At 35.5% G+C, this 22551-nt stretch overlaps 1 protein-coding gene across 1 annotated transcript in view; it reads right to left on the reverse strand.

Annotated features, from left to right (window-relative positions):
• Positions 1 to 22551, reverse strand: part of Msh3 (mutS homolog 3) — a 180649-nt gene that overhangs the window by 90928 nt on the left and 67170 nt on the right. Inside the window, exons 11-12 of the mRNA XM_071612456.1 lie at positions 14955 to 15039; positions 13467 to 13576 (exon numbers count right to left, since the gene is read on the reverse strand). Coding sequence (XP_071468557.1) covers positions 13467 to 13576; positions 14955 to 15039 — 195 coding nt within the window. The remainder of the gene's footprint in view (positions 1 to 13466; positions 13577 to 14954; positions 15040 to 22551) is intronic.

Consider the following 22551-nt stretch of genomic DNA (forward strand, 5'->3'; position numbering starts at 1 on the left):
CCAGAACAGCACTGAAGGCCTGAACTTGAGGAAAGGATATGGGAATGGAAAGAAGCAGTTTCAAGACATATTAAGGACACACAAATAAAAGCAGCTGTCATGGGTTAGATGAGAGAGGGAGGGAAGGAGAGAGGGAAAGGAAGCAACACACTGGGTAAGAGGATGCACTATCATCCACAAATATAGCTCAAATGGTGCAGACATGAAGAAAAAGCATTTTTTAAAATGAAATTATATTCGAAAGAGCTATTCTGAATATTTATATGTGGTAAATTGTAAATTATCCAACAAGTTTTAAAGGATTTTCATTACTCATGTCCTAATGAGGCAATATTTTGCCAGCAGAGTACAATTCATTGAACAGAATAGTTTTCTGACAGCTACGCTTCATTACAGGTTTAGTACACAAATCTGAGTCTTTGAAAAAAAAGCAATATGAATTCTGTTTCTGGTAATGGTGGGAATAGGTACTTCCAGACCATCCCTCCTACTCACAAGATGAAACATAAAACTATCCTCATAAAAGCATCAAGAAACTAACAAAATGGTAACTAATAACTCTATAAAAATTTTTTTTTAAAAAGCAAAACCCCAGACGAATAATTCAGGAGCCTAAGCTACTTTTGTACAGAAAAGACATGCTAGAACAATTTGCTATGAAAATGAACCTTGTAGGGCTGGAGTTGTGGCTCAATAGCAGCGCACTTGCCTCTCATATGTGAGGCACTGGTTTCGATCCTCAGCATCACATAAAAATGAATAAACAAAATAAAATCATTGTGTCTATCTATAACTAAAAAAATTTAAAAGAAAATGAGCCTTGTAGTGAGGGTGAACTTTTGATTGTGTTTAGCATCATTTCTTTTAGTCCTTACAAAAGTTTAGACACTGAACTTGAATGAAGATGGTCCCAGCTAGGTATAGCGGCACACATCTGTGTCGGTGTCCCCCCAATCAGCTCAGGAGGCCACAAGTTCCGGGCCAACCTCAGGAACTTTGCAAGGCTCTAATCAACTTAGTGAGACCCTGTCTCAAAATTTAAAAATAAATAAAAAATAAAAAGGGTTGGGGATGTGATTCTGTAGTTAAGAGCCTCTGGGTTCAATCCCTGGTATAAAAAAAAAAAAAAAAAAAAGATGATCCCAGATTAGTAATGCCTCCAACAACCTGGTAAAAGCAAATAAAAGTTCTCTCTGAGAGAAAAGCACCTTCACTCCATTCTTCACATTATTCCCCAAAATAAATTTCCAAATAATATGACCAGTACATAAACAAAGACAGCCAAGCATAAAAAGAAAACAGATGATTAAGAATCAACAGAGACAACAAATAATAGGAACAAACACAAAAGTACTAAGGTACTGGTTAGAAAATGAAAAATAACAAATTCAAAAGAAGTCACCAAAGGAAAGCAAAAGAAACACAAAGAAATTAGGAAGTGAATAAGCTATATAATTTTAATTGGTTTTCAGATGATCTTTCTTTGCTCTCTGTAAGATTTTTATCTACAACGTAGCATTATACAGTTTCACTATGATTTAGAAAAATGTGGATTTCTTGTTTCTTTTCAATAGCACTTTGTATATGTTATGCTTTCTAAATCTAAGAATTCACATCTATCATGAATTATGAAAAATTCTCTTCCTCTATCATCTCTTTGAATACGTTTTCTTTCCATTCTAATTTTCTTTTCTTTTTCTGGAAATCTGATGAAGTCTATGTTTGACTACTTAGGTTTGTCTTTCAATCTCTCATATTATCTATCACACTGTCAGTTTGCTACATTCTAGATAATTCTTTCATATATTATCTTATACAGGTAGAGTATCCCTAATTTGAAAAATAAAAAATCTGAAATAATGAAAAATATGAAACATTTCAAATACTAACAGATGCCAGAAGTAGAAAACATCATACAATGAAATTTTGTCTCCTGCGTAAAATTATTATAAAATTATTAAAATAAATATATTATGTAAATGATCTTTGGGCTATAGGGTATGAGGTATTTATAAAACAAGATGTATCACTACGTAAAGGCAAATTTTCTTAAAAAAAAAAAAATCTGAAACACTCTGTCCCAAGAACCCTTATCCCAAGAAATTTGGATAAGGGATATTGAACCACCATTTCCACTGTTGCATCTATTCTTGTTTAACCATCCATTGTTTTTAAACTGTATATGATGGTTTCTTTTTTATTATTATTATTAGTTCTTTTTAGTTACACATGACAGTAGAGTCCATTTTGATATAATTATACAAGCATGGAATATACCTTATTCTAATTAGGATTTCCAATCTTGTGGATGTACATGATAGTGAGATTCACTATGATATAGTCATATATGTACAAAGTTATGTCACATTCATTTGCTGGTAAATGGATGGATATGGAGATTATCATGCTATGTGAAATAAGCCAATACCAAAACCCCAAAGATTAATGTTTTCTCTGATATGTGGAAGCTAACCCACAGTAAGGGGGAGTGGGGAATAGAAATTCAGTGCAGTAAACAAAGGGGAATGAAGGAAAGGGAAGGAGAAGGGACAGGAAAAGAACAAATAGTGAAATGAATAAAAAGGTTTCTTTTTAAAATCAATCTGAACACTCTTGATGGTATATTTTATTATTCTGTCTTTTTCTTTTCTTTTTGAATTTTTTTTTAGTTGTAGATGGACATAATATCTTCATTTGTTTATGTTTTTATGTGGTGCTAAGGATAGAACCCAGGGCCTCATTTGTGCGAGTAAGGGCCCTACCACTGAGCTACAACCCAAGCCCTTTTCTTTCTTTTTTTAAAATATTTTTTTAGTTATACATGGACACAATATCTTTATTTTGTTCATTTATTTTTATGTGGTGCTGAGGGTCTCACACGTTTAAGGCAAGGGCTCTACTGCTGAGCCACAACCCCAGCCACCCTCCCACCCTCTCCCACCCCCGCCTTTTCTTTTCTTTTCGAAACTGGGGATTAAACCTAGGGGTGCCTTCCCACTGAACCTACTTCCCTAGTCCTTTTTTTTTAATTTTTCTTTTTTCAAGACAGTGTCTTACTAAATTGCTAAGGCTGTCCTCAAACTTTCAATCCTCCTGCCTCAGCCTCCCACATTGCTGGGATTAGAGGTATATGGTATCAGGCCCAGCTAATTTTTTTTCTAGTCTCATTTTTTTTAATGCTCTTTTGTATTTCTTTTAACTTGGTAACTAGATATTTGTCTGAGGCACAATCAAAACTGCATTAAGTAAATTTCACAGCTTGGAAACTGCCAGACTACACACTCTGTAACCTGGAACTGTAAACCTGTGAGAGAGGACCTAGGGTTAAGAATTCTTGAAAACGATTCCCTGTGACGTGACGAGACCAGCCAAAATATAAACCTCTGTCAGCTCTCTCTGGAGATTATAGTGCTTTATGGTAATGTGAGGTACTAAGTTTCCCTAACTTAAACAGACCCAAGTCCTTGTATTCTGTCTCCCACAAAGTAATTAAAACCCAATCCTAAAAAAAAAACCAATCCTGATTTTCAAGGTCTGCAAAGGCCAAGAGAGCAGCAGTGACAGCCAATTCACCATTTCCACTCCTTTCCTAGTCTGCTCCCTGAGTTCCTCCATTAATTTTTATATACAAGCTCAGCTATGTCCTAAAAGGAAACTCTTTATACTTCCAACATATTTAGTTACTTCTCATTAGGGAGGTTTTTATGTTACTGAGTTGACAGGAAATGAAGTTCTCCCATAGGAAGCATTCTGAGGGGAAGAATATTCTGAAAATCCCTAATAAAGGCATAAAGGTGGAGAAAGATAAAGCAGGAGAGCCAAGAAAATAATTTATCTCCTTCTCCATCTCTCCTGTATTCCTCCTCCTTAGCCCCAATGAAATTTGCCATTTCTTGTAAGCATTTGAGCTGTTCTAGATCTCACTGAGAATTCCAGTACTGTAGAAAAAAGCCGAGGGCAGCTCAAAGTTCCTAGTATCTGTGTCTCAATAAATGCTAGCTAATATATCTGTGTTGACAGGGAAGGCATTTGGGTTATAGCCCTAAGATTCATTTTTTTCCCCTTGGTAGAAGCTATTCCCCTTTCCACACTCATTCAGTTACAGAGCAAAGGACAAAGGCATGGATGGGATCAGCTCCAGTCAATCACAGTTCTCAGTTATGTGCCACTGTCATGCTCCCTTCCCATTTATGAGCAAGAATGCATCCCATCAGGCTGAGTAAACCACAGTCAGCATGGGGAACACTGTGTTAGCAGACTCATGGAACATAGGAAACCACAAAGAATAAATAGAGCCTCTCAGAGTCGTTAATTTCAAGTAGTTCCAGGGAGTTAAAAGTGGCATTTAGTTTTGCTGATATAAATTAAATGTTAAGTGGAAGGAAATATGTAACGTTCTATTGCTTCATCATTTAGGTCAGGGTAATGAATTAGAAATACAACCATTAATACTCCAAACATATGGGATTACCAAAATAGGAGCCATTTAATTATTCAAAAGAATTAGCTACCAGTAAATGTACTTAGTGCTTTAGAAATCACACCAAAAAAGTAGTCAAGGCGCTAATTCCTAATACAAACAATCTTCTAGTCCCTTAATTTTAATTATGTATGTGATTTAAGTGTCAGGAATTAACTTAGCATGCTTAATTCTCTTAAGCAGTTTTCTAAAAATATAATTTGAAGTATAAAAGCACTCTTCATTTCCTCTAATTGTAGTATTGAGCTATACAGTGTGTAACAGGTGTTTTCTTTTAGACATAAAAGCTTTCACTACTTGTACCTCCTTCTCCTCCCTGTAGATTATACTTTTCCAAAGTGGATAAAAAATTCCTGAGAATAGAACTCCATCTTGTCACTGAGATTGAATAATATAAATTCAAAATAATTATCTTGTATTATTTAAGAGAAAGCTCAGATAAGGGCACTGTGGATATTATGGCCCCAGCGATGTCACAGGGAGGAAAAGAATATATATGCCTATTTACTTGTTCTCTTTTCAAAACAAAAAACCTCTGGAGGGACACACAACAAAATAACAGCCCAGGGGGCCCAGGCAGATGTGGGGCAGGTATGAGAGGCAAACATTGCATTATGTAATTTTTCACGTCTTTAAAGCTTTCAAACTTTTGTGAAGTTTTAAAAATTTAAATAAGCCGTTTTTTTTTTAATTTTAAAAAAAAATGTACTATTGAGTTGAAACAACAACAAAGGGGGGAAAAGCCATTTGTCAACAGACTGCTAGGTGTTCACTAAACATTTCTTCTTCCTCCTTGACAAACAAGCTGATGACATTCGTCAGCCTCTTTTGCAGTGAAGTGTGACCATCAGAATGGATTGTAGCCAGTGAGGATGTGAGCAGAAGAGATATATGTCACTGCAAGACCTGGATCATACAAAAACAAAAACATATACCCTCCATTCCTTCTCCTTCTATTGGCTGGATGGCAGTGCCCAGGATGACCTTGGAAGCCGTATTTATGACAGCAGAGCTCCTAAGGTTCCTAAATACCTGTGTGATGAGAGTTCTACCCCACTCCCAATCTGGAAAGGTCCTGGATAGTTTATGTTTATGCAAAGAAAAAAAATTAATTTTCACTCTACTGGGGTCTTTTTGTTAGAAGTTAGCCTCCCTAACCAATGTAGTGTTAACAAATATATTGTATACTTAGTTAATCAGAACATTAAGTTGATCTCTCTAAATTCCCAAGACTTAGTCAAGTTCAGAGCATTAAATACAAAAAAGAAAGGCTGTGATCCATGACTAACCCTACAAAGACACTAATTGTCACATCACTCTGAGAAGGGACCCACACAGAGACTCTATCTACTCTGCCAGCAGTATTTACAAATTCTTCTTACATTCTGGACTATAGTAATAGGCAGAAGAAAACACAGACAAGTACCAGATTCAGGAAGAGAATGGGCCTAGACATATCCAAGAGAACTACTTGAGCCTCTTTCCTGCTGTCACAGGAACCCTGTAGCTGGGTCATCTTGTGACTGTATCCCCATCCTCTAGATCAAAATGTGGTAGAGATCAAATGTCCTCAGGTCCAATATAGGCTTTCCACACAGATAAACAAAGGGACCTACTTATGATGGTAGTAAAAGTGCAGCAGCAGTGTCACTTAAAAAAAAATTGTGCATAGGGGTTGGTATTGTGGCTCAGTGGTAGAGCGCTTGTCTAGCATGTGCCAGGCACTGGGTTTGATCCTCAGCACCACATAAAAAATATGTAAATAAAATAAAGTTATGCTACGTGTGTTGGCACATGCCTGTAATCCCAGTGGCTCGGAGGCTGAGGCAGGAGAATCATGAGTTCAAAGTCATCTTCAGCAATTTAGCAAGGCCCTAAAACAATTTAGCAAGACCCTGTCTCTAAATTAAATATGAAAAAGGGCTGGAAATGTTGCTCAGTGGTCAAGTGTCCCTAGGTCCAATCCCCAGTACTCCCCCCAAAATGCATATATATGTATTTTACATAAAATTATTTCTTAAAAGTAAAACATCATATAGTCATGTACCACATTACAATGTTTTAATCAATGGTGGACTGCATATATGATATTGGTTCCATAAGATTACAATGTAGCTGAAAAATTCCTATTGACACCATAGCTGCCCTAATGTCATAGTGTAGCACATTACTTATGTGTTTGTGGTGAAGCTGGTATCAACAAACCTAGTACACTGTGAGGGGTAAAAAGATAGAGCACATACAACTATGAACAGTATATAATACTTGATAATGAAAACAGTTATGTTACTGGTTTATGTATGTATTATACCCTAATCATTATTTTAGAGTGTATTCCATCTACTTATTAAAAAAAAAAGTTTACTATAAATCAGTACATGGCCTCTTCATACATCTCATGCACACCCTGTCTCTTGATAGCAACACTTTCTCCTGTGCTTGACTTCATCTTATGTTGTTTTGTTCATCACAGCTCTGGAAGTAATAGAGCTATACCAAATGGACAGCCACATGGCCCACGTGTGTAGTCAGGCAGCACCATCCAGGTCCATGTAAACAGGCTCTATGATGCCTGCACAATGACAAATCTGCCTAACCACACACTTCTCAGAACACACAGCAGCATTAAGTGATGCATGAGTGTACATCACCCCACCTGCATCCCTGATGCCAGTTAACATACTTTCTACTTCTTGTTTTTATATTTTTATCATTTCTGTCTGAAACCCTAATCAAAATAGAATATTACAATGTATTACAAAATTTAAATAAGTGATAATATTAATGTACTATATAATTGTTTTAGGTTCATTCATGTTGATATGTATAGATTTAGGTCTTTTTGTTTAACTGTTATATGATATTACAATATATGGCCAGATAATTTACTTTCCATTCCTCCATTAATAAATATGCTGCTTCCAATTTTTTAGTATTATAAAGACTACACATATTTTCTTGACTATATAAAATTGATACTAGGAACAATAATAATCCTTTATATATATTGTCTCATCTGCTTTTCACAACTGGATGAAGTAGATGTCATAAATTCCATTTTACAGGTGAAGAAACTAAAGTATACAAATGAGGAAATCAGAACTCAAGCTGAAGTTTCTTTAGCTCTAAAACTAGGCTTTCAAATAGGCCTCTAAGTGCCTGGCTGGGTAATCTTGGACAATTAACCTAAGTCTCAGTTTCCTCATTTATAAAACAGAAAAAATAGATAGCTCTAAAGATAGTTGAATATTGACTTAAAAATGCAGCACAGTGATAGATTAATTTCCCACCCTGCCATTTTCTTTCCACTCCCTTGATCCTTCTGAGCTTCTCCAAAAAAGAGATGTGCTCACAGAATGAAACATCTTGCCTCTTTCACCTCAGCTCTTCTCCCAATCTATCTTGGCTATTTTTCTTTCTTGAAATCTTAGTTATGAATCTCACTCCTTTCTCCTAAAATCAATGTAACATTTTACATAAATGTGTTTACCTGAAAAACTATAGTCAAGGATGTTTAACAAAGATGAGATGAGATGAAAAGATGATTTCTCAGATAACTGTGCCATAGGCACAAAATTATAGAATGTTCCTAATTTACAAAATTCAATGGTTTTTGCAAACTCACTTTAGAAATTGAATAAATGTGCAAAATATTTAAATGACAAAACACTTCTTTCCATTCAAGACATGGGTACATTTAATCTACCTGTGCCAAAAGGTGACAAGATTTGAAGTGATAAACCTATTTGTTGTAGGTTTAATTGTGTACGTCCAAAAAAGGTAAGCTGAAATGCCAACCCCAGAACCTTATTTGAAAATAGAGTTATAGCAGATGTAATGAGTTAAGGTGAGGTCATATTGGAATGAGGTGGCCCCTAATCTGACTGTGTCCTTATTAACAGAATGCCATGTAAAGAGTCACGCACACAGAGAGAACACCATATGACCATAAAGGCAGAGATTAAGAAGAGGTATCAACAAACCGAGGAAAAGAAAAATCACAGTGCCCCCAAATGTTTCTAAGTAAATTTCAACCCAAATGTGTTTAGAGTTGTGAACTGAACCTTTTATATAATACTTAAAACCAGCTACATCTAAAGGCAGAACAAAGCACCTTCCTATCACTCAGTCTGCTCCCTTCCTCAGTTATGTGACTTTGTCTGAGTAACTTCTACCATAATGCCACTACAGATGTGGAAAGAACATAAGATGCTGCCACACATTTCTTGCAGTGTTAAGTACAATGTTTCATACTTGGCTAAGCAATTATTTCAGTAAATAGGAACAAGTAGTTTTTATCAACTAATTTTATAACACTAAAAGAATCATATAAAGGAAAACTGCCTCTTCTAAGAATTCTTTAAAATCAATTTTCTTAGAGAAATGTCTTCTCTTACAGAGAAAATAAGGTCTTTGGACTACTAAGATTTTCAAATAGACTCATCTATTCATGATTATTGATTACTGACTGTATTCAAAGCACTCTGAGACTCAGTTCCCAATGTAGTTTGTGTGCATGTTGTGGGCAGAGGGTAAAAAGGAGGACAAAAATCTAAAGGAGTTCATTTTCCACAGAGGGAGGAAGGAAAAGCAGACTTCACAAAGGAGCTGAGGGTCTTAAGAGAGTCACCAAGCTCCTCAGTTTCAGGTCTGGAAATTCCAACATTCAGAGGACACACAGAGGATAAACAGAGAGCAGAGGAGATGCTGAGGAAGCAGCCAGCAAACTAGGAAAGAAAAAAAAAATGGGTAGAAGTTTCTACTTTAAAAAAGAGAATCAAATGTGCAAAGTTCCTGAAATAAGTTATATCTCAGCATGTTGTAAGAACTTTAATTAGCAAGGAGGAACATAATCTATTAAAGCCAGACTCAGACAGTTAAGGATCATTTTTTCTCTCACGTGTGGAAGCTAAGGAGAAAAAAGGGAAAAAAGACAGATCAATAGGATAGTGAAAAAGAGTCAGAGGGAGGGAAGATGGGAGGGAAGGGGGGGTTGAGGAATGAAATTGATAAAATTACATTATGCAAATATGAGCACGTCATAAATGGGGTCCGATATCACATATAATTATCATGCACCCATAAAAATTATTTTTAAAATGAATGAGGAGTACAGAGTAAAAATGGAGAAGGGCAAGACAAGAGGCATGGAAATGCTTAATTTCCTCAATAAACACTAAAGGCTTTATTTGAACTGCCTTTCATAAAACAGTGAATTTACAAAAAGGCAAAATAATTTAATATTACTTCTTAACAAGAATTCAGTACTTTCATTGTTGTTCAAATAATTCATCAACTGTAAGGGAAGGAGCTGATTTCTCAGATTCTGATTTATGATTAATAGTCTACTGGTTTGTGTGTGAGTGTGCACGCATGTGTGTGGCACGTGAACATACACATGTGTACATGCAAACACATAGCTACATTTCTAAGAAATCAATATCTCAGGACTGGCGATATAGCTCAGCGGTAAAGTGCTTGTTTAGCATGCACAAGGCTCTGGGTTCTATCCCCAGCATGACAGTGAGTTGGGGCGGGGGGAGGAAAAGATAAAAGTAAAAGAAAGAAAAAAAAATAACTATCTTATTGAGGGAAATTCTGTTAGCAATCTGTTTTGCACAGTCAACTTGAACATTTCCTGTGATACCAATGTCCTAACAGATATGTGGGTCTGGAGTGCTGGAGAAAAGGGTGACAAAGTCATCAACACATGAGTTTCAGAAGTCATAGCCACAGACAAGGCCCTACATAGTGAGAAGTGAGAAGAGGCCCCAAGAGAGAACTCTGGAAAAGGTCAACATGGGAGGAGCAGGTAGCAAAGGAGATACCATTTTTTTAATTAATATTTTTAATGTAGCATTATGCTACTGAATCTTGAATACTTTTTTGATTTGTTTTTTTTTTTTTTTTTCCAGTAGTGGAGATCATACCCAAGGCTCTGTACATAAAAGGAAGTGCTCTATCACATGGCCAGAACTTTGATCATTCTAAGATAATCCAATCTGTTTTGGAAATAATTATTTTACCTAAAATATTATTTAAAAGACCCATCCCATACAGCACAGATGAGTCTGGGGTACAGACTCATTGCACATCAATATTTACAGGCATAATTTGTATTTTGGGCTTTTGATAAAACCAGTAAAGTACATACAGCAAATATATAGAAAGGAATGACAAGGCTGGGGCTGGGGCTTGTGGCAGGGCGCTTGCCTGGCACGTTGTGAGGCACTGGATTCGATCCTCACCACAACATAAAATAAAATGAAGGCATGTTGTCCAACGACAACTATAAAAAAATAAATAATAATAATTATTATTATTTAAAAGAAGACTGACAAGGCCATCACAACTCAAACAAGCAGAAAAACCCAGTTAAAAAATGAGTTCAATATAATTGATTTAATTTTAAAAGGACTTAGGACAGACTAATAGCTAGCCAATGTGACATTTATTATAATAAGTCAATAAACCACACTAGAGCCTCTTCTTGCCTAAAATTATCAGAATAGATAAAAACTACCAGCCATAACACATAAGAAAAACAAAAGGCTATTTGTAAATGCCAATACAATATCAGTAACATAAAATCTAGTCTCAATAATTTCAGTAAACTCAGTAGGTCTAATAGTCAATAAAGCAAAAAACATTTATACTTTCTAAAAGTCACTAGTAAAATTCTGTACCAAAGAAGCCATTTGATAGAATAAAAAGATGGTGGGAGTGGAAAATCTTCTGAAACTTGAACACTTGGTCCCAGATTTATGAACTATGTTGTAGCCCTGAGAGGTAGAAGAGGCGACTTAAGAGAATTCACAGATGACTGACAAACAATGGGATCTTGCAGAACTTTGGGAGATCTGCCTTATCTTGCTCAATTCCCTTGTCACCCATTATTTGTTCCATGATCTCACTCCAGAAGAAAACCAGACCTTAAACTAACATTTGGCTGTTGTCAGTGTCAAAGGCAAAATGCTTGCCTGGAGGAAGCACTGATGTGGATCAGCTCTGCACTTAGATTGGTGTTAAAGAGAGAGAGAGAGAGAGAACAGTAATAAAACTATAGCTGAGCCACTGACTAAAGACTTGATGGTTTTTTTCTAGGCATCTGTTTGAAATAGGTTGCAAGAGCCATGAGGATTTAACTGGAATTTTTTTTATGTGTATTTTTGTTTTGTTTTTGCAATGCTGGGTAGTGAAAACAGGGTCCTGCACATGCTAGACAAGTGCTCTACCACCAAGCTATACCCTCAAGACCTTAAAGCTGATTTTAATGGATTGGGAGGATAAAAGTTTTACAACCAAGATCTAGGGAAAAAAATTTTTTGGCAAATATAAGCATTAGGCCAGCATAAACTTCACACTTGAAAGCATCAGTGTTTATTGGCATATTTTCTCTCAGCCTTTCTCAGAAAATAGGATCCCAGGGAATACAGGATTCAGCCCCCAAAGAGCAGACAAACATGGTCTACTTGAATTCATCTCAAAATTGTCATTTCATCTCATCAGAAAATTAAACTAAAGGAGATACTTCCATTTTTAGGGTTTCTTCTTTACCTTGTAAATTTCTGATGTCTTAAGGTCTTCATGAAAGGAAATCAAAGTGACTGAAGTGATTTGGTAATCTTCATCATCAATGTGTCTTACAGCTTATTACCAACAACATCTGTTCTCCCTTATTGAAGATAGTGACCCTATCTTACTAATCCCCAAGTAAAATGGAGCTAATAATAGCATCTACTTAGTGAGGCTGTTGTGAGGTTTAAAAGACACATAAAGCCCCCCGCAGAGTGCCTGGTATGAGATAAAGAGCTCAAAAACAGTTGTCAATATTATTGTCTCATTTTATCCCTTACAGCAATCCAGTAAGGAGGAATTTTACCATTTCAAGGGTGAGAACACTGGGGCCTAGTGGGGTTGACTCAGCCAACAGGGCTGTTACACAGCCACACTGCTCACCAGCACACCATGCTTTGGTACAGCCATGTGGGGCAATGGCTAGTGTCCCTCAGCCTATACGGTCAGTGCTGGAATTTGATCTAGGCTTTCCCTCTACCACCTGTGAAATACTGAATAAGATAATAAGTGCTCTGGATATGTTTCCTCATTTTAAGGACCTACCTCAGAGAGTGATTCTGAATATTAAATACATAATAAAGAACTCAAGAAGAACATATATTCAGTAAGCATAAACTGGACTCTTTTCAAGTGTCAGCACTGTCATAGGCTAGAGTTCCTACATTTATCTGTTTATGAGTCATATGGGGAACTTTTATAAATTCCAACTGCCCAGCCACAATGGAGACCAGTTAAATCACAATCTTTGAGGTTGGACACAGGCATCCAAAGCTTCCCACAATTCCAATGTGCAGACATACGTGAAAACCACTGTGTTTCAGGCAGCTGACTCAAGTACCTTCCCTGAAGGAGTCCTGGTCTACTAATTCTTACTTTCCTAAAAGTCTCACCTGCTTTGGATTTCAGCAGAAAAGCCATCACTGCTTTAACTCAGGTCCTCAGCACCTCTCTACCAATTGCTAACTTAACCACTGCATCGTCATTTAGTTCCCTCCTATAAGCCAAGCACTGACCATGTCACCCCTATGCTCAGAATCACTGAATTAACTGGCTCTGGCTACCAACTCCTCACCATCACCTTCAAAGCCCTCCATAAAAGGCACAGATAGTCTCTCTAGCCCTACTCCCCCTGCTCCTTTTGCCAGTGATAACCCAAACTAACTAGATAACTCACTGTCCCTTGACAACATACCCATTTTCAATCTGCAAGCAGGTTCATTCTTGAGGATACAGGAAAAAAATCTTCATACTATTAGATAATCTATTGCCAGTTGTAAAAGAAATTTTTCCCCAATTTAAAATTGTGTTCTCTAAGTTATGGTAACCCTGGATTTTTAAGGAGGCTAACACCTTTAATTTCACAATTTTATAATATCAGATTAAACACACACAAAACAATTCCTTTTACCTTAATTTAAGAAGTGGCTGGGTCACCCACTTCTTTAAATTCCGTCTCCCAAATGAAGTTTTCGTATGGTCTAAAACCCAAAGTAAACTTCCTTTGGTCTTCATATCAGTCTAAGAAAGATCAGAAAACAATTTTTTTTAACTAGACAATTATACTTGTGCCAAATCATTAGTGTTCATGTACCTTAATTATTCCATTTATTCCAATTTTAAATCTATACATGTCTGGCATAATGTGTGGCCATAAGAAATGTTCATTTGATGTTTGATGAATGAAAACATATACACATAGATATATACACACATTCACACAAGATAAGTACTGATATTTATCACAGAAAAGAGAAAAATCTGGGTAGTTTTTGGTTAACTAAAAATAAGTTAATCAGAAGGCTCTGTGGAAAGGGAGGCCAAAGTTAAGTAGCAGAGCAAGCACCTTCTGCTTCTACAATGACTCAAGTCCTGACAATAGAAAGAATCCTAAAGGGTATTGGGATTGTAGGTGACTCCTGCCTCAGGAATTAGATTTCAGAACTGACTGGATTTGAATAGGGAAGATGTGGCAGGAAAAAAGAAAGCTTGGAATGCTGGAGCTGTGCCTGCAGGCCTGGGACAGGAGCACTTCTACAGCCAAGGAATGTCCTTCCATTCCTGCTATTTGTTTCCTATCATGGGCATTATGCAGAGCTAATGAGACCTGCAAGGACTGATGTGCAGACCCTAGATAACTCAGTAACAATGATAAAATTATTAATGAGTAAAAACAAGTCTGGCTGGAGTACACTAGGACAGACTGCAAAAAGGAAGAAACTAGTTAATACTATGCAGACCCAAATATCAAGAGAATAAAAATCAGTATTTACTTATTGCAACAGTAATATATATTTCTGGAGAGTTTTTAAAACCATGATTCAGATGATTCATATTTTCTAATACTCAACCAAATAATTTGAAATTGGTACTTTGTTTGGAATTGGTTTTTATTTATCACTTTGTTATAACACTAATTTTACAATATAATGTCTCACCTTTCCCAGTGATAATTTAATAAGTGAAAATAATAATTTTAAAGTCTCCATTATCTTCCTAATTGACCAACAAAGGCCAAATAAACAATGATGAAAGTTTGTGACGTGAGATATGATGCATCCTATAGTCAAGCTGAATATCACAATGACTTGTTCTATATGCTGATAATACTGAACAGTGCAAACAATTCAACAAAGAGTTAAAGGCATGTAGGAAAAAATATATTCAACCAGATGCCACAAAAATCTACTTCATATTAATTTTCAAAGCTGATACCTTCCCAAAGAAACATTTATATAGAATGAGGATACAGAAATCAACTATCAGATGACAAGCAGAGCAGGCAGTTGAAGACACTATTGCTCATTTCCATCTGTACTCCTAAAAACAGACTGCTACCTTACTCTAAATGTTTTTTTCAAAACCATTTTGAGTCAACTAGCCTTTGTGTGTACCTGACCTGGTTCTGTAGGATTTCCAGATTCCTTAATGTTGTTCCATTAATTGTCATAAATTCCATTTCCCTTGACAGCTGTTTGAAATTCCTGTGAGAGAATGAAATAAAATGAGCCAACATATAAAGTGCATAACGAAACTTTAAAAACTAATTTAGGAACCAAAAACAATACAGTAACACTATGATAAAAATTAGTATTTTGATAGAAAATCAAACCAAAAGGAGCAAAATGAAGTTTTACTGGGACAGTGTCTGCTCCAAGAGGACAGCTGATCTAACATCAAAAGCAAGGACATGAAGGGAAAGCAATGGTAACAATATTTTGTTTTTGTTTTACATTTCCCCAGGAATAGAACTAAATATAGTCTTTTATCACTAGCAAAACATGTGGTGGTATCTTTAAGAAAAGCTATGCAATTAGCTAGAAAAATATGTCAAGATACTAAAATTGTTTCTTTATTCTTTAGCATGACCTCATCTTGATAAACACTTTAAAAGCCTGTACTCAATATCTGATAGGTACAACAAATGTTATTTACTCTATGATTAACAATACCCATTAAGGTTGCCAATGTTTATAAATATAAAACAGAAAGTATAGCAAAAGTTATTTCCTTAAGCTTAAAGAATTCTCGGTGCTCCTTATGTCCCCATAACTACCCAAAACTAAATTTAAAATTCAATAAATTTCAAATAGGCTTGAGAATGGAAATGCAACATAATAAATGTATGTACAATTCCAATTCATGTTAAGAAGTCTTAATCAATGTATTACAGCAATTCAATTTCCTTTATCGGTCAATCAGACATTTCTGCCAATAGCACTTAACAGACTTGATGGCTTATTTTTAAGGAGTAGAAAAATAATGGCAGTTAATTTAACTAAGTAAGGAAAGCATTAGTGTTACATTGTCAAACCTAACAGCATTTCTCACGGCTGAAAATGAGACTAAAGTAAGAATCCAGTTTCCGTAGCCAGTTATGGAATTGAGTCCTCATCTAGGAATCTATATAACCAAAAATCAAAGCTCAAAGAAACAGTATTCATAGAGAGATCCCTTTTCTTCTAGATGACTCCCCCAACCAAGGCCCAAAGCCCTGGAAAAGAGAAACAACTTACTTCACGTTAGGAACGTTGCCTAGTTACTGAACACTGTTCTTTGGCAGTGTAATTTGTCTGCAACAGGTTTGATCTACTTTGCAAAGGATGATAACCTATTAATGATTTTCAAAGGGCAGCAACTCCAAAACTGATAGATGGCAGGTATGTGTGGCTTTTCTCTCCCTCTTACAGGAGTCAATTTAATTTGTTTCGAATTTCAGCAATTTATGTTGTATTTCTAACCTCCTTAATAAATCTAAGTTCCTTGGAGGCAAGAGTTATTTATTTATGTCTTACTCATCTTGTACAATCACCTAGCAGACTATAGATGCCCAGCAAATGTCTGCCACTTTCCTATGGGGAAGCCAGTTTTGGTTTGTTTTTTTCCTTCCCTTTGAGCAGTAAACCCTCAAAAATGACTGAAATAAAATAAAATATAATTTACAGGCAAAAACAATTAGGCAGTGAAATTAGGGAAGCTGAAAGATGTTCACACAAATCTCTAGCTAAAGATCTAAACTGGAAGGGCTGACAGCCTAGACTCCAAATTGGTATCTAACCAGATACTCTTGTATGCAGATATGAACCCTTTATCCATAGTTAATTCAACTAACTATGGCCTGGGGATAAGGAGTTAACATGTGAATGCCCTAATCCAACACGGACCTTAAGGACCTTAAGAAGGATGCTTATTTGGTGTCCTAAGTCATTTGGGGCTGCTATTAACAAAACACCTTAGACTGAGTAATTTATAAACAAAAGAAATTTGTTGCTCACAGTTCTGGAGGCTGGAAGTCCATGACCAGGGAGTTGGCACAGTTAGTCTGGTGAGGGCCTATTCCTCACAGATGCCCACCTTATATGGTGATGGGGACAAACAGACTTGCTCAAACCTCTTTAATAAGTGTACTACATGACCTAATCACATCCTAACGGTTCTACTTTTCAATACTACTAAACTGGTGATTAGGCTTCAACCTAACGTGAATTTTGGGAGGGAAATGAACATTCAGACCTTAACAGATAAAATGAAAGAAAAACTAACCCAGAAGCCTTAATCCAGCATCTCTGCTAGCTCTCTTTATCTCAGAGGTGTAAGAAATCTTTCTTCACTGGTGAAATAAATGGCATATAAGTGTGTAAACCATTAACTGAAACACCACTTAATTGCCCACACCTTCACATGGACAGAATTTGATAAACCAGTAAACCCAACAATCCATCCCTAGGGATGATGTTTTAGGTTTATGGTTCTGAAAGCATCCTCCATTCCTTCCAAAATCTGAGGATTTTCTCAACTGACTCTAACTAAAAGTGAACTCCTGCTCCTATTATGTGTCATGTATGTCTGAAGTGAACTGCTGAAGCAAGGCATGCCAGAATACCAAAAAGAGAATTTTCTGAACCAGAGAAGATTTTACATGCCTATTTTAGTGTTCACTTGCCAATATGTCCCTATACATGTGACAAAATTTGGTTTGGACCAACATACTGCCTTGTATAAGGGAATGGGGAAGGAAGCTTAGAACCCTCATCTACAAAGAATTACTGAAGACTTTCAATAGCTACAGTATCAAAAAGAAATCAGTAACTATGACCAAAGCAAATTGGCTTAGGTTAGCTCATAATCCTAGATCTTTACAAAGACAGTTTCTTTTCATTAACAATATTAATGTGTTATATCAATCAGGGTTTTATCTGGCTAGTTGGCCTTGGGTTGCTTTGTTGTCATTCATTTTCTTTTTTTCCTAACTGAACAAGTACTCACATTTCAAATTAGATGCAGTGAGAAACTGTTTCCTTAAACTGACATCTGTGCTGGTTTTAAGAAAAGAAATCAACCACTGGTTGATCTGAAATTAACTTAATACTGATTCCTGTGGAACAGTAATTATCAAGCAGCTACAAAGAATAACCATGCTTTTGGAGCTTCAATATATTTAATTGATAATATTTTGGACTTGGACTCTTCCCTCCAAATACAACAGAAATTTCCTTCTGTCAGTTCTGATTTCCATGAGAAATTCTATATATTTTTGAACTATGTGCCAGCACTGTCAGGTATTCAACAATATATGATCAATGACCTAAAATATTCAAGCCAAATTTTAGGTGCCGTGAAATGAACCTTATAAATAATGCCTGAATGAAATCCACACTGTGTAAATCTGAAAAGAAATCTTATAAGTAACATGGGAAAATACTTCATTAGTATTTCAGACACCAAAAACACAAAGAATGCTTTTCTTTTTTTTTAATATTTTTTTTTTAGTTGTAGTTGAACACAATACCTTTATTTTGTTTATTTTTATGTGGTGCTTGGGACCAAACCTAGCGTCCCTCACACACTAGGCAAGTGCTCTACCGCTGAACCACAACCCCAAAGGAAAATGTCCTTGCCAAAAGCTTACCAGGGAAATTAAAGATTCTCTATCACTCTTAATCTACTTTTTTGGGAAAACATACAACAAACAAAACCTCCAAAAGCTAATCTTTCTAATTTTGACAAAGGTAGTAAAGGAGCAAACCTTATCTGAAAGATCCATCATTTAAATATCACTTAAAAATAGAAATAAAGACCAAAAAAATCCACCTCGTCACATGTGGAATCTACAGCAGAAGATAGTTCTCTATATGGTTTTCAGAGCTCATAAGTTCATCATTTGTCTTTTGTGCAGTTGACAAGTTATACACTGCATTACATCACAAAACTACAGTCTTACAGTATTTGCACTTCTAATTAAATGAATGACACCATTCCTAAATGCTGACAATAAGCACATTAGAGAGGGAAATAAGTAAGGTATATGTTCAGTCCCCAAGAACCCTGCCAAGTTCAACGATTTGCTGTGAAGATACACAACTCAACATAAAATTGTACTAATAGCTATGATTTATTATTGTGAAGAGCACAAAGCAAATTCAGACAAGGGACAAAGTACATGAGGCAAAGTAAGGAGGCAAATGGGTACAAGCTTCTAAGAGTCCTGTACTGGTGGGGTCACACAAGATGCAGGGGGTGATATTCTTTTCCCACTGAATTATCTTAACACCCTTGCCAGTAATCAATTGACTACAAGTACATAGCCTTATTTCTGGACTCGCAATTCTGTTTGACTGATCATATGTCAGTCCTTTGTAGTAAGTTTTGAAATAAGAGTTTGGGTCCTCTACCTCTGTTCTTTCAAAACTGTTAGAATTATTCTGAGTACTTAAATTTTCATATGAATTTTGAGATGGGCTTGTCAATTTCTGCAGAGAAACCAGATGGGATTTCATAGACTGCAGTGAATTGATAAGATATAATATTCCCCAAATTGATCTAACAATATTAAGTCTTCTCACCCATGAACTTGGGATTCCTTTCCATTTATTTAATTCTTCTTTAACTTCTTGCAACAATGTCTTATAGTTTTCAGAATATAGGTTTTGTACTTCTTTTATTAAATTCATCTTAATTCTTTTCTAGGCTATTGTAAATGAATCTTAATTTTTATTTTTGTATTCTTACTTACAAGAATGTAAAAATACAGTTTAGTTTTACTATTTATTTCACATCCTGCAGTGAACTCATATGTTATATATCTCTAATGGTTGTATGGAATCTTTAGGACTTTTTACATACAAGTTCATGTTTACTTCTCCTTTCCCAATCTGGATGCCTTTTACTTCATTTCTTGCCTGGTACCCCAAGACAGAATATCCAGTAAAATGCTGATCAGAAGTGGTAAGAAAGACATCCTCATCATGTTCCTAATCTTAGAGGAAAAGCATTCATAATTTCATCAATAAGTATAATGTTAGCTATGAGGGTTTTATAAATATGCTTTTTCAGGTCAAGAAAATTCCTTTGGTTTCAGTTTTTTTAATATGAAAAATATTTTTGGCATTTTGCCAAAAGCTTCTCCTCACTATTGAAATGACTGTATAGGTTTTGTCTTTTATTCTACTGACAAAGTATATTACAAGAATTGGGTTTGGGATTTGTAAACCAAATTTATATTCCTAAATCCTTTTTATATACCACTGAATTCCATTTGCATGAATTTTGATGAAGATTTTTGTGTTATATTCTTAAGAAATATTGGTCTGTAGTTTCTTTACGTGTGTTGTCTTTGGTTTTGGAGTGATATTTAAGGCAAAATAATCCTCTTTTATACTGGCAGGTCTTATGATTTTAGGATGATTAACAGCATCACTGGACTATATCCATTAGATGTCATTAAAGTAGCTTATATATTAAATCTACTTTCACTAATGAAAGTATTCACCATATATTATTCTGTGATCATAAGAAGTTTTCTAATAAAAGAGTTTGACAGTTCATCTTGGATGGATTTTCTTATTCTTTCCTAAAAATTTCCAGAGCCTCCTTGAAGTTCTGACTAAACCAATCTTAATAAAAGTCATCCAAAATGACAAAAAAAAAAAAAAAAAAAATCATTTCCAACAAGAAATAAGCCAATTCCTTTGAATTTCATAAGTTTAGGAATCAGATTAGTACTGTCACAATAACTACATCAGCCTTTTATTACTATGAAAAAAACATAAGATAATAAACTTATAAGGAAGAAAGGTTTATTTTGGCTCACAGTTTAAGAGGTTTCAGTCTATGGTCATTTGGATTGCCTCTGGGTGAGAACATCAGGGCAAGGAATACATGGCAGAGGAAGCTGCTCACTGCACAGGGTCCCAGAAGCAAAGAGACAGAGAGGGAGAGGCCAAGGGTATGCCCAGTATTCCCTTCAAGGGCACACCCTGATGAACTTTCTCCCACATCTGAAAGGTCCTACCATCTCCCAACAGCACCATGGGCAAGGGACCAAGCCTTTAACACATGAATCTTTGGGGGACATTCAACATCCAAACTGTAGCAATAACTAACATTCCTCATATGTTATTTGTTCTATTATACAATTTTGCTCTGGAATAAACCTATCTAAAATCTCAAACCAATTTTTAAACCTCAAAATTTGTCTTTTTAAATAAACCCTCACTTTACCTATTCTCAGGAACAATTCCTGACATGCTGCATTTTCTCAAACTACCTTAAATTCCACTGTAAAGGCACAAGATCTTTAAATAAATGCATATTAAGATTTTCATGATATATGCTGCAATTTTCATGAAAGCATTTACCAAAAAAAGAAACTCAAGTTAAATTTATTTTTCTCCTAATAACACTGCTATTGAACCAAAAGTTGAAAAGTTCAGCAGCATAATATGTGATTATAAAGTAATACAACTGAATTTCACACACAAGGAGAATATTTACTTTCCCAAAGTAATCACTGTAAGAATTTCTTCTTTTTCCAAAATATAAGTATTGCCGAATTACATTTTTGGAATTATCTTCAGAGTAAAATTACATGTCACCTATAAAACGTAATCAACTTTAAACAAAACAACAGTACCAGTTTGGTTACCATCTTCATTCATTTTAATGTTGAATTCTAATTCCAATGACATTTTGCAATTTCCAATCAAGTCTCTCCTCCAGGATAAGGAATTCCTTCCTTTTTTCATTAATTCTACACTTAGTGATTACCTATGAGATTCTGGAAATATACACAAAGTGGGGATTTTTTCACTCTGGAGCATTTCATGCCTTTTTTGACTCTGGCTTATGAATTATCCAGCAGGTAGACATATAGCCACCAGCAGAGCCAGTTTCCTGATCATCCTACAACAAACACCACCACCAAACGTGTGGAGAGAACTTCAGTTTCACCCAATTTAATCAAGAGATTTGCCTTCAGGTCATTTAAAAATAAGCTTTATAAATTTCAGTACACACAGACATATTAGATTTTATTAATATTTAGTGAAATCTTTACTTTTTAAATATAAGATGATACAATCTTTCAGGCCCAAATTCAACTACTTCTAAACACATCAGAGCTTAACTTAAAAATAACAAAGTTGGTTTCTTTATTCCAGTGGTAATACTTCTTTGTTTGGTGATGTAGGGACAGAAACGCAAATCGTAACAGGCAAGCTAGGTCACTAATTTGACTTGACTTACTTAGAGGCTTTCTACCAAGAACAAATCAAATGGTAGGTGGCTTATCACCTAATCTTTAAGGATCCAATACAATCAGCCATACAGATGGATTTTTTTTTAATGTCTTTAAAGCTCAAAGTTGAATCTAATGACATAAAATATAAGGCTGCTACTTTTTTTGAATAAAATATTTTAGCCACATTAAAATGTGTATAGGTTAATAGAACACTTAGGTTAAAAACAAATTCATAAGAACTCCACTATGCATTTCTCCTGCCAACCATTGTCATTTTCCTTCCTTCTCACTGTAGGAAACCGCTCTTCTCAATTTGTTGTTCATGTCCATACATGTCTTTATACCTTCCCTAAATATGTCTGTGTTCTGTTACAGATGTTTCTAATTTCATATAATGTATGGGCTGTGTGCTTCAGCAACTTGATTTTGGCTCAGTATACTGCTAATGAAAATTTTAATATTGATCATGTGGTTCAAT

The sequence above is a fragment of the Marmota flaviventris genome, chromosome 5 (assembly GCF_047511675.1).
Source record: "Marmota flaviventris isolate mMarFla1 chromosome 5, mMarFla1.hap1, whole genome shotgun sequence".
NCBI lineage: Eukaryota > Metazoa > Chordata > Mammalia > Rodentia > Sciuridae > Marmota > Marmota flaviventris.